The sequence below is a fragment of the Gastrolobium bilobum genome, unplaced genomic scaffold (genome assembly GCF_033153095.1).
Source record: "Gastrolobium bilobum isolate Gb01-03AN ecotype WA unplaced genomic scaffold, APGP_CSIRO_Gbil_v1 utg100677, whole genome shotgun sequence".
NCBI lineage: Eukaryota > Viridiplantae > Streptophyta > Magnoliopsida > Fabales > Fabaceae > Gastrolobium > Gastrolobium bilobum.
In genome coordinates, this window is record NW_026897762.1 from 24532 (window position 1) to 36571 (window position 12040).

The 12040-nt window shown below is 34.8% G+C and overlaps 1 protein-coding gene across 2 annotated transcripts; it reads right to left on the bottom strand.

The window, feature by feature from the left end:
* Window positions 1-666: 666 nt before the first annotated feature.
* LOC133309989 (zinc finger protein 4-like) lies at window positions 667-6013 on the bottom strand. 2 transcript variants are annotated; one of them, XM_061510868.1, is made up of 2 exons: window positions 5632-6013; window positions 667-1802 (listed from the first exon to the last, which is right to left on the bottom strand). In XM_061510868.1, the coding sequence occupies exon 2, from the start codon at window positions 1700-1702 to the stop codon at window positions 956-958; it is 747 nt and encodes a 248-aa protein (XP_061366852.1). In that variant the 5' UTR covers window positions 1703-1802; window positions 5632-6013; the 3' UTR covers window positions 667-955. The 2 variants fall into 2 exon arrangements, with proteins under 2 accessions (XP_061366852.1, XP_061366851.1); XM_061510867.1 differs by having other exon boundaries at window positions 667-1856.
* Between the last annotated feature and the right edge of the window lie 6027 nt (window positions 6014-12040).

A 12040-nucleotide genomic window follows, 5' to 3' on the forward strand; every position in this document is an offset into this window, starting at 1 on the left:
TAACAGTAAGATTGATTGGTAGTCACTTGGTAGTAACACAACTTGATTGTCACAATATCCTTCCCCTAAAATTAAAGGAATCTTTCAAGCCTTGAGATAGTTAGACCCTTGGATCCGCCTATGCCAATCACATAATATTAATGTGTACCATTAACAACATATAGACTGCCACCGAAAAAAAAAAAAAAAACATATAGACTAATCAATGCTAAAATCCAGTCGAACTCAGCCACAAGTTAACAAGGCCAAAAAAATTCACCCAAAAAAAAAAGGAAAAAATGCAAGTACTCATATTAAGTCCGAATATGTTTACTTAAGAAAATATAGAATGTGTCATACCAATAATCATAAAATTCTTAGATAAACTCATTCTGTTTAAAATAAGTGAACCAAACAATTTTCCAAGATACACAAAGACCATGCTTTGTCAATAACCTAATGGGGCTTTTCCTGGCATCATAGTAATTAAAAGAGGCAATTTCTTTAACTACACCACTTGAGGGATTTAAAATTGATCAATGTAAAAAACTGACCCAAAAATACACTTGCTTACAACCAAAAATACAGTGAGAAAATGTGAATTTTACGTAGGATACATTAGGACATTTGAATATACCTAGGCCTAATTCATTACTATCAAATAAACACATGTCAGACAAACTTCAATTTATTCTGTCTTCCAAAACTTCCTATGGCACAATAGCTACAACATCAATAATGATGCGAAATACAAATGATAAGAAACAATTAATAATGAAAATTTCAAATAAGCTCATACACATCTCACTGTACACTGCAAGCACTATTAATTAATTATTTCATGTCTGAAGAGAATGAAGATAAAGATGAAGAAACTCAAAAGCTTCAGAGTGAGACCATGAGGAGATGTAGATGTTTGTGCATGAGGTGCCATTGCTACAAAACTAGTATTTGAACTCAATTAAGATAAAAAATATTAAAGCCTCAGAGTGAGATCAGGGGATGTAGATGTTTGTGCTGGAGGTGCAGATGCTACAAAACTAGTATTTGAATTATGAGCATGTTCATGCCCAAAATTAACACCACCTCTTTCATCTATCCTCCGGAAACTGCCAGGCCAAAATAGACCTACATCATCATCTTCCATAAACATTGGTGTTCCGAAACAGTCTTTCTCAAATTTTGCAGCAGCTCTCATATCAGGAGCCTTCACCAATGGCATATGTCTTTGGTGCATTGCAGAATGAGCTTCAATACCAAGCGACCGAAAAGAAGAACCATGAAGTGGTAAAGATGCTAAGCTTCTATACCTTTCATTGAACATCCCCATTCGCATTGTGCGCTTTGCCATTGTCCTCTCCCTTTTATGAGCATTCTGATGGCCACCCAATGCCTGTGAGCTGAAGAACTTCCGCCTACAATAGTTACAAGAGAAAAGTCTAGGAATTGCTGATGCTGAAGCATTAGTTTCAGCTCCCACTTCACTGTTAGTATCACTTGTACCCTTCAATTCTTCATCACTTGAATTGAAGTTGAGGGTCAAGTCAAGGGAAATAGAACCTGGATCAGGATCAGTCTTTGTAAGATTTTTATGACAGGAAGAAATGGTGGTGCTGTCCTTGGTATGATCATGGGATGTTTCTTGTAAGGATATATTGAAACCTACTTGGCTGCTAGCTTCTAAATTATTTTCAGGTTCCAGGTTCAAATTTGGTGTCATCATGTTTATATGGATCTGCTTTATATGAGCCAACTTCTTTCCCAATAAGAAATTGGAATGAAACAAATTCCTCACTTAGGACAGCTTAGCATATAACCATCACCTACGTTGATGATGAAATACATTATTTGCTATGATAGAGTGCAAAAATTTGTGTCTGCACAAAAATGGAACATACAAAATTCTGGTATTAATATCAAGTGTCCAAGATCTTCATTCATATATAAGCAAAAATAAAACATGTTTTAATAAAATAAAAATTGAGTATGCAGAAAAGCACAAACATATTGTGAGAAGTCCCTTCTATAAGATAATATTAAATCAGATAATTTAAAGATATGTAAGTTCTCAACAAAATTGAACAATGTCACTCCAGTGCCTCCTAGAGAAAGTATTATCAATAGGTCAAATCTTAAGAGCAAAAACGAATTGCAAAATAAATCTCATCCAGATGCTGGTTCATTTTGTGAATCTCTCCAAGCAACTATACAATTCAAAAGTAAAATTATATTTAATTCATATAGATTTTGTCATATATAAAGTACATTAGTTCCTCCTCAAACAAATTTCATAAAAATAATATAAAACTGCCCAATTTTCTTGTTTGTTAACTTTATCCTTTGCTTTTTCTTTAGACTGAATAATAGTGCTTGATGATACAAAGTGCAAAGACAATAAAGCACCAGAAGAGAAAATAATGTCATAAAACATTTCCAGTACCTTTATTCACATAATCCCTAAAATGTCAAAGCCCTTTAATTAATGTCTGGATACTTGATGAACCAATTGTTTAATATAATTTGAATGGCAGTTCAAGTAAACACCAAAGCTATAGCAGAAAATAAAAACCCTTTGTTGAAGGGGAAACCCTTGAAGGAGTATTCTCTCATTTTTTCTTTGTTAGTGGACATTAAAACAAGAGTGTTCTTTCTCTTTCACTTTCTCTTTTCTATGTTCCTCAGCTCTTTCTCTTTGAAAATTCACACCGTAGAAGATATGACTGAAACATAGCTGAATTTTAAATAAAACATATAATAAATGAATACATTGAATGGTAGACAGAAAATGTTGATTGACTACAGTGACTTGTAAGGTTTTTTATCATTTTCCAGCACCCTTACATGCCATAACTTTCACCCAATTAATATTCAAGCGCGTTAGTAGACTCATCTCCAAAATACCAGCCTGAGGCACCATTACATCCCAAAGAAAAACATTATTTGAGACAAAAAAAAGAAAAGATATAAAGCTAGTGCTAAGTTTTAGAATTATAAACATCTATGAGTAAGAAATTCATTGCAATTTTCATCTCCAAGCTAGTGCTAAGTTGCATCTTGCTGAATTTGCATTCCATATACACCTTTTGTAATTTGCTACTTTTATGACAAATACAGAAAGGGACCTCTCCCTAGTAAGTAGTCATTTTCTTACTGCTTACAACTGGACCAAGAATCTCAATCCAGTACTAATTGCCAAATCTCAGATTACTCGGAGTTAGGTAACTAATCTATGAACTCCTCATAGTAAAAAGTGTGTAATTTTGGTTTTATCATAAATGCATAACTTTCTTTCATTAAGCATACTACTTCCACCATAACAAACTTTGGTTTCTACATGAACCTAGGTGCCAATTAATAAATTCATAAAATGAGAATTACAAAATTTAAAGCCACTAGGTTTGGTTTAGTGGTGAGGGGTTTGGTTAGGTTGTATTAGGTTATGTGTTCAATTCCCACTTGTATCAAAAAAATTAAGCAAAATGTGGCAGAAGAAACCTTATAGGCATATAGAATCAGATTCAAAGCATGAAGAATTTCAGTGCAATTTTATTCTTTCATATTATTGGAGTGGCCTTTTATAACCAAAATATAGCAAAAAAGATTAAATATGTAAGTTTTGTAATGCATGAATATCCCTCCAAGAATATGCAGTAGAGAGCATGACCTTCTTTTTTTTTGGATAAACCACAGGTATCCTCTACGAGAGGCAATCTTGTTTAGATCGAGTCCAGGATTAAGGCTTTAAACCCCTCCCAAATATGGTACTGGGGAGGATCAGAGAGCATGACCTTTACTTATTTCGTTTAGTTTTCATCCAGCAAGAATAGAGTTGTCTATTTCTTTCTCGCTTAAGGTTTGTCTTAACAAAGGTAAAGGTAATCACACAACTAATTGCTGCTTTTGTCTTTTCATGTATTAAGAAAGAGCATCAACTGATTTCTGTTTTGAATGAAATTGATGCACTTAAGTGAAAAACTGAAAATAGTAATTGAACTCTTACGCAGCATGTTCAAAACGTGTGAGCCTGATAAAACAAAAGATTTAATGGAAACAACACAATAAAAATAAGAATCACTAAAAAAGAACAGCAACAAACAGGATCAACCAAAATCATATCAGTAATGCTACTGACACAATCTCTTTTCACAAACCATTGATGTGGCTGCATCTAAGTTCAAGAGTCCCTCTTAAACTTCTTTTTGTCAAATTATATGCAGCCACATTACTAGTTTTTACAATTTGGGAAAAGAGTTTGTGTACGTAAAATTACTCAAACAAAAATATCCACAAAAACAGAGTTGAACATGAAAACCAGGTTTCCACACCATTTCAAGGCACCCAAATTACAAGGTTACAATATTGGTGTACAAGTTCATGTCACCAAAATTAGATTCACTTTTCAAAAATGATATTGAGTCAAATTTACCAAAAACACAGGAATATGTACCTTTTAACAAGGACAAAGGGCAAAACCCACTGCACAAGACTCCCGGACTTTGCAAGAGTAGGGGTGAGAGTTGATTGTAAACAATCTTACCATATAACAAGACCTAAATTAGCATCGTGTTACAGTTTCATAACTGAAAAAATATTTTATCTCCTTCTTCTGGTAAGGGGAACCTGACTCATCTATTGGTGTTGTGTACACTTTTTGTGAGAATGTGATACAACAATCCCATGGGCTATAAAGTTGGTTGCAATTAGTCAATTACAATAAGTCAAACAACATAGAAGTTACACTTCATATTTTCATTGTTCCAAAGAATACACAAATGGAGTCTATCTGACGCACTAAATTACGCAGAGATAAAAACTAACATTACATACTTTAGTTATTGGAACCTATAGTATTATCTCCTTCATCAATCACAAATTACGGAGTTGTCCTTACAAACCATGAATCTTAAGGAAGATTACTCTGCTATAACCTTTATTTACTGGCAAATGCGAAACTTTAACTAAACTGACATGAAAAGGCACAGGATAAACTTTTAGGGAAAATATTACAAAAGTTTAAGATAATTTATTTTAAAATCAGACAGGTTTTTCACATAAGACTCGAAGAGAGTCATGGCCATAAATTTGAGAAAATTAACTCTTCCATGGTTGCATACAAGTAAGTAATCTCAAGATGTTAACCAAATAATTCCTACATCACTCATTAGAGCAACCAGTAATAAGAAAATTGCACAACCTCAAAGGAAATAAGATGAATATCCCCTACTGAGTTTATGGTTCAAACTAGCAAAAAGAACTAAAAGGGCTCTAGAATTAAGAGCAACTAAAATTACCAAAGAAAAGAGATGCTATTAACATAAAATCAGAGTTAGATCTAATTTTTTTTATACTCAAATAGCAGGATGATATCATAATAACTCACCACAAGAACCGTTTGCAAAAATAAAAATAAAATAGATGCAAACACAAATTCCTCAACATCAACAACCAATAATTTTTACTTGCAAGCTAGAGTGAACCTCTACTAAACTCCAGAACACAAGAGAAGCAAAAAAATAAATAAAAAATAAAAGAGTAAAGCAGAGTGTAGAAGCAGCAGAAGGCTTCCAAAAAATGCATGTAAGAATTAGAAGAAAGCATGGCATGAAATGAAAGTCTTAAGGTGAATAGAAGAATGGATAGAGATATACTTACATAGTGAAATGATACTTGAGACTTGGAAGAGCAGTATCAGCAACAAAGATGGGATTGTAGAACTTTTTTTAGTATCCACCAGACCACTATCAAGAAGAGAGAGAGAGAGAGAGAGATGGAGAATTATTGGAAAGCAGATGTAAGAGAAGTTGGTATGTATGATGGAGGAAAATCAGAGAAGTCAGAGAACATGTACTACAACTTGAACTGAACTTTCTTTTGCCCAATTTGAGGTATCTATATGTAGTACCACTTCCCAGTGCTTGACTGCTAATTAATAATCAGTGTGTGTGTGTGTGTCTGAAGAGAGAGAGAGAGGAAAAACATGGACAAACAGAGAGACAAGAAAATGAGTGGGGTAATTTGTGTGAAGACCCACACTTCCAACATGCTCCTTTGGCTTCCACTATGAGAAAGGAATGGTCCACTATATTCAATAATAATATAAAGTGACAATTATGTACTAAAAAATATATATAAAGTGACAATTTTTCTATTATTTCTGTGATTTTTAGTATTATGAAGATAGCAAGATTTTATTTTATTTTTCTATGCTATTAATAATAGATTTATTGTTTCTTATATTATAGCAAATAAATTTATCTCTTATATATACATAAAAATATATGGGATCTATATAAGCTCATGTGAGAAGAAGAGAGAAAGAAAAAATACGAGTCTCATATATTTTTATATTTTTATGTAAAGGTGGCAAAGTGGGCAGCCCGCTTCGTCCCGTCCCACCCTGCCATCAACTCGCCAAAAAATGAGTCAGCCCACCCCTCCCCACTTTTAAAAGTGGGTTGAAAAACTCGGTATGCCCCGCCCCGTTTGGTGGGCTGGGGCGGGTTGGCACGCCAGCTCGAACATATTTTACTGTCTCGCTTCGTCCTGCCTATGTCTGCCATCAATTCACCAAAAAATGAGCTCGTTTTGCCCCGCTCCGCTTTTGAGATAGATTATAAAACTCAGCTCGTCCTACCCCATTTGGCAGGTGGGGCAGGTTGGCCCACCGAAATGAGCCTGTTTTGCCGATCCTATTTTCATGTGTATAAAAAATAAATTTCTCTTTTATAATACGAAAAACAATAAACTCGTTTATCATCCTCTTACATATATGTATATATTGTATATATAAAGGACTCCCATAACTCTCTCTACCCTTTTCCACTTGCAATGTACTTTATCTTTATTTTTCACTTTAAAATTGTTTTCGCACCAATAAGTTAGCACCTTTCTTTTTGGCATTTACTTAGCACCCCCTTTTTTTTAGTTCATAAAACAATAGTGCATAGAAGAAAAGACGCATCTTCGGGATCAACCAACATTTTTTTTTCTGAGTCGTTTGATAGAGGAAAAAAGTGTTTATTGGTAAAAAGTAATTTTTTAAAATATGGCGAAATTTTTTTTTCTGAATAAGTTACTAAACAGTATTTGGTAGATCAATTTTTTTTTGAGAATGTTGAGTTAATTTTGCCACCATATGAAGAAAAATAATTTCACTCCTTCGATAGTAATCTTTTCCAACTATTTTACATAGAAAAGTAAATGATAAAAAAAAAATTCAGTCATATTTTTATTTCACCTCTTATTAAACATAGACAAATAATTTTTCCACCCCATTTTCTAGAAAAAAAAAAATTTGACCTCTTACCAAACACCACCATAATATTGTAGGAAATCTTAGATTTATGCGGAAGCGGTTTAGGACCTAGTACATTGGTATGCTTACCGAATCATCCTTGTTTCACAATTACCTCTCGGTGCGCAGGTCTCGTGTAGAATCTTCCCTTGTAGGATTCCTCTTCACGAACAGCTCACCTCAGCGCCGCAGCACGAACAACCTCCTTGAAGCTGGACTGTGGAAGATCTTCCAAACTATCTCTCGAGGAGGATGAGATGGTTGTGTGGGCAACCGTTCAGATGATGGACGTCTGCCTCTTGGGGTTTGTTTGTTTCTGATGATCTGTTCACCTTGGAGGCACAAGAGGAGAAAACTCTGAATATATACGCTTAGGTCTTAGACATAACTCAACCCTAAGCCTCATGGGCTCAAGTTTCACTGAAGCCCAATAGGACTTTAGTGACCAAAAGAGCATATATCCAACAATCTCCCACTTGCTCTTTAAGATACAAACTTGAGTTCGTAAACCCAAGACCATGTAGCCCATAAGCTATCATCATCTGATAATATACCCCATCCCTTGTCTCGAGCTAGCCTGGGGACCTACCATTTGTCATTGATCAAGGCTCCTGATAATCTTTACAAGATTATCTAATTCGGTGCTACTCCACTAAAAGCCCGAACGTGAACTCCAAGATTAATGACCTTTATAACATTAATATGCATCGCCCCTTTGTAGAATGTCTATAATTGATTGACAAGTTTTCTGTAACTTAATCAATTATTTATTCCCTTGACTATGATAGTTTCTCTAATGGATTACATGCACTGGCCAGTGTCTTTAATATCCAAGTACCAAAACATATCAAGGGGACATATCCTACAAATTCCATGTTGTTTATCTCATAAATAACGATAATCAAATAATCTCACTCCCAAAATACCGAGTTATTGGCCGTCAATAGATCGAACCTCACCCGTTGGTAAATCAAAGAATAAAAACTATTTGATTACCTATTTATAATAAACTCAGAATTAAGAGCAATCACATAACTATAGTTAACTGGAGATTTGATACCTTATGACAGAAAAACAACCTTAATCAAATCTCTCCTTCATCCTTTCAATGTAAATGTTAATTCACACCAATATTTTACAATGATTCGGACAAAATCATTTCATAAAATATTGCAGCCTGAATAAAGTGCCCAACTTTATTTAACGGCTGTGACTCCATTCATCAATTGTGAGAACCTATGATCATGTCCTCCATGAACGTATCCATATGATCATATACTCCACAATTTGATCCGGACCTTTATGTTTGTAAATAGTGCGCAAAATAAATAAATAAAACCTTATTTATGAAATTCAGAAAATTATTTTATTGTTTCATCGTCTTACTCCAAGAGCACAATGAAACCAATAACTCTCACTTGCTTAATGCAAGTCTGGGATCCTCCTAAGACCCAAAGAAGTAACATGCCTCTCGAACACAAGTTCAGGCAAACTCTTAGTAACTGGGTCTGCAAGATTCACCTCTAATGCTATTTGAGTTTAGTGAAAAACTCATAGCTCGAGGTTGATTTTCTTGAGTCAATATCCACTTGAAATAACTGAATTTTTGAAAACTCAGCTTTTCAAGACTCCCACTAGAATATACCAGCATATAACCTCTCGTTCTCCAAAGATACTTGAGTACATGCTTAACAATAATCTAGTATTCCTCTAGGTTCAAAATGGTACTATCTCACTACTCCCACTACGTGACAAATGTCTGGTTTAACGCCCAACATGATATGCATGAATCTACTTTTGCCAAAGCATAAGATATCATGCTCATGCATTCTTCCTTCTCAGGAGTCTTTGGTTACTCCTTAGGAAGATGAATTCCACATCTAAGAATTTATAATTCTTCTCTTAGAATTCTCATGTTGAATTTTGGCAAGAGTTTTGTCAATGTAAGTAGCCTGAGGTGATGCCAACAACTTATTCTTCTGGCCTCATAAGAGTTTTATCCCAAGAATATAATTGGCTTCCCCAGTACTTCCATACCAAAAACTAACTTAGCCAACTCTTTATGCTTGATATTACCTCCACATTGTTTCCAATAAGGAGCATATCATCTACATAAAGTACCAGAAAAAATATTGTCTTCCGTTGTATCCTTTACATACAAATACACATCATTCATCAAGGTTCTCTCAAAATCAAAATTTTGATAACCTGATCAAAACTGATGTTTCAAGACCTGGATGCTTGCTTAAGTCTATGAAATAGACTTTCACAACTTGCATATCGTGTGTTCCTACTCATTTGCTATAAACCCTTTTGGTTGTTGTATGTAGATATCCTGACATCCAACTCCCAAAATGAAATCTCATAATTGAGACTTATAGCAACTAAGAGAATCTGGATAGACTCAAGCATGGCGTCTGGCAAAAAATGCCTCCAAGCTAGCTTTGAAGGTTTTCACCTTTCTGTCCATCCTCTCTTTGCCTTTTATGTCGACATGCACCTTGTGGGTTTTACCCCTCTTGGTGTCTTTACTAGGACCGAACGGAGTTGAAATACAAGTATTTCATCTCATTGTTCATAGTCTGAGCAACACTTGATCAACAACATCTTCTAGTGCATTATCGTAACTAGTAGGATCAATGTCACTCAACAAGAGACAACTTGAGAGTTAACAAGGTTCTCTCCCACTACGAATGTACTGCACTAGACCATGTGTATTTATAAGTAAAACAAAGAGTGGGTCAAATGATGGATCTTCAATTTCTTGAGGATCCGCTTATCCTTGATATTGTTCCTTTACATGTGATACTAATATTTCTACTAGTTTCACTTATATATTATCATGTTGAATTTCCAATCATGGTTCTCTTATTTGTTCACTTAGAGATATATCTGTCCCCTCTTGAACAATCAAGGGAACAGTGGATGAAGCTTCTACAGATTTTGAAAATTCTTGATCTGAGATAAATCTCATCAAGAATAACCTAACCTAAGAGCTTATAATTTCTTATCTAGTCCTCCTTTAAGAAAATCATGTGAGTGCTCACTTAGATTATCTTGTCCTTAAGACTAAATAAGAAATCATCCCTAGTTCTCTTAGGGTAGCCAAAAGATATGCACACTTCCATACAAGATTCCATCTCATTTGACTGCTGTTGTAGGACGTGTGCCGTAGCACCCTAAATCCGAATATGGTTTGATCTGGGTTTGCACCCTTTCCATAATTCTTTAGGTGTCTTTACAACAAACTTTGACGGAACCAAGTTAAGAAGATAGATTTCCTTCTCTTAGGCATCTCCCTTGAACAACATTGGCAAAGATGAATAACTGAACATGATCTTCACCAAGTCTAGAAATGTTTGATTTTTGCATACTGCAACTTCATTCAACTAATGCATTCTTAGAGTTGACAGTTACGAAAACTATCCCCTCTTAAATCATGTAAGACCTGAAATTACCAGATAGGTAGCCAACACTTTAGTCAGACCAAAGTGTTTTTGATTTCAACACCTACATGCTTTTCTGCCTCAGACTAAACCTCTTGGAAATTTCCAAAAGCTTTAGACTTATGGCACATTTGGTTCATCTGTCCAAATCCAGAGTAAACATTCATATAATGAAGTACTCATCACCTCTTCTGGTCTGAACGCTAAGTGGTCCACATACTTTAGTATGTACCAGTTCCAGTTGAATAGTTGCGCAAACCTTCTTGGCCCTTGTAGGATTGCTTGGCCACTTTACCTTCCAAATAGGACTAACATGTAGCTGTTAGTTAAAAGATTATTGAACTTTCAGTCCCTCTTTTAACTAAAACATATTTTCTACTTGAGATAATGTGACTCAATCACAAAGGCCAAAGTTATGTTTCATTTGAAACTTTTATTTCTTTGGTGAAGATCCTTGTTCATCATCCTTTCCATTCAACATAACAAATTTAAAAAGGTTATAGGACATAGGTAATAAAGACTATTTAAACAATGTACCAGAACAAACAAGACGAAGATGAACTTCGAAATGTAACTGAGGAATCAATTGCATTGTCAACCCATGTTTTAACCAAAACAACTAACAAAACAAATAAACAGTCACTCAAAACCATAGTCGTATAAATAACTTGTCATACTGCAAATGCAGACACAAGTTTCCATTTTCAAGCTTAAAATATCTATGTCCATTGCTGACAGGTATGCCATGTTTGAACTACTACAAAGAGTAACAAACATAATCAGTGATTCCTGAATCAATAATTCATTCACTGATCAGGCCTTGATATGCCCATGTCTGGTTCTTTTCATCACCTCTGGGCAATTTTTCTTTCAGTATCCCTTCAGTCTGCACTTGAAGAACTTGTCTTGCGGCTTCTTCATAGCAACTGGTTTGACAACTGATAACCAAGTCATTTTGTTCTTGTTACCACCCTTGGGTTTCCCTTTGGATTTAACAAGACTCTTAGCAAAACCTGCACCGACTGCATTCTGTCTATGGAAAGACTGACAATAATATAGTAGCGAACTACCATATCTTCCCTTTCCTAATCTGAGAAATGCATCTTAGTTTCCTTAGACGCATCCTCTGCAGGTTGCTATGGCCCTCGCATTGTCAGGATAAATTTTAGCTTCCATGTTTTAGAACAATATCAAAGATTTGCTTTTCACTTATTCATAGTCGGTACCATCTAGAGGTTTTTGACTCAAAATCATTTCTAAGATATTTCTGAAAAACATATAAAGCACAATATTACAAACAAATAATGCAATAAACAAACGA

Bases quoted from the DNA above. Each gene is read 5' to 3' on its own strand.
- LOC133309989 (XM_061510868.1), bottom strand. From the start codon at position 1,702: ATGATGACACCAAATTTGAACCTGGAACCTGAAAATAATTTAGAAGCT.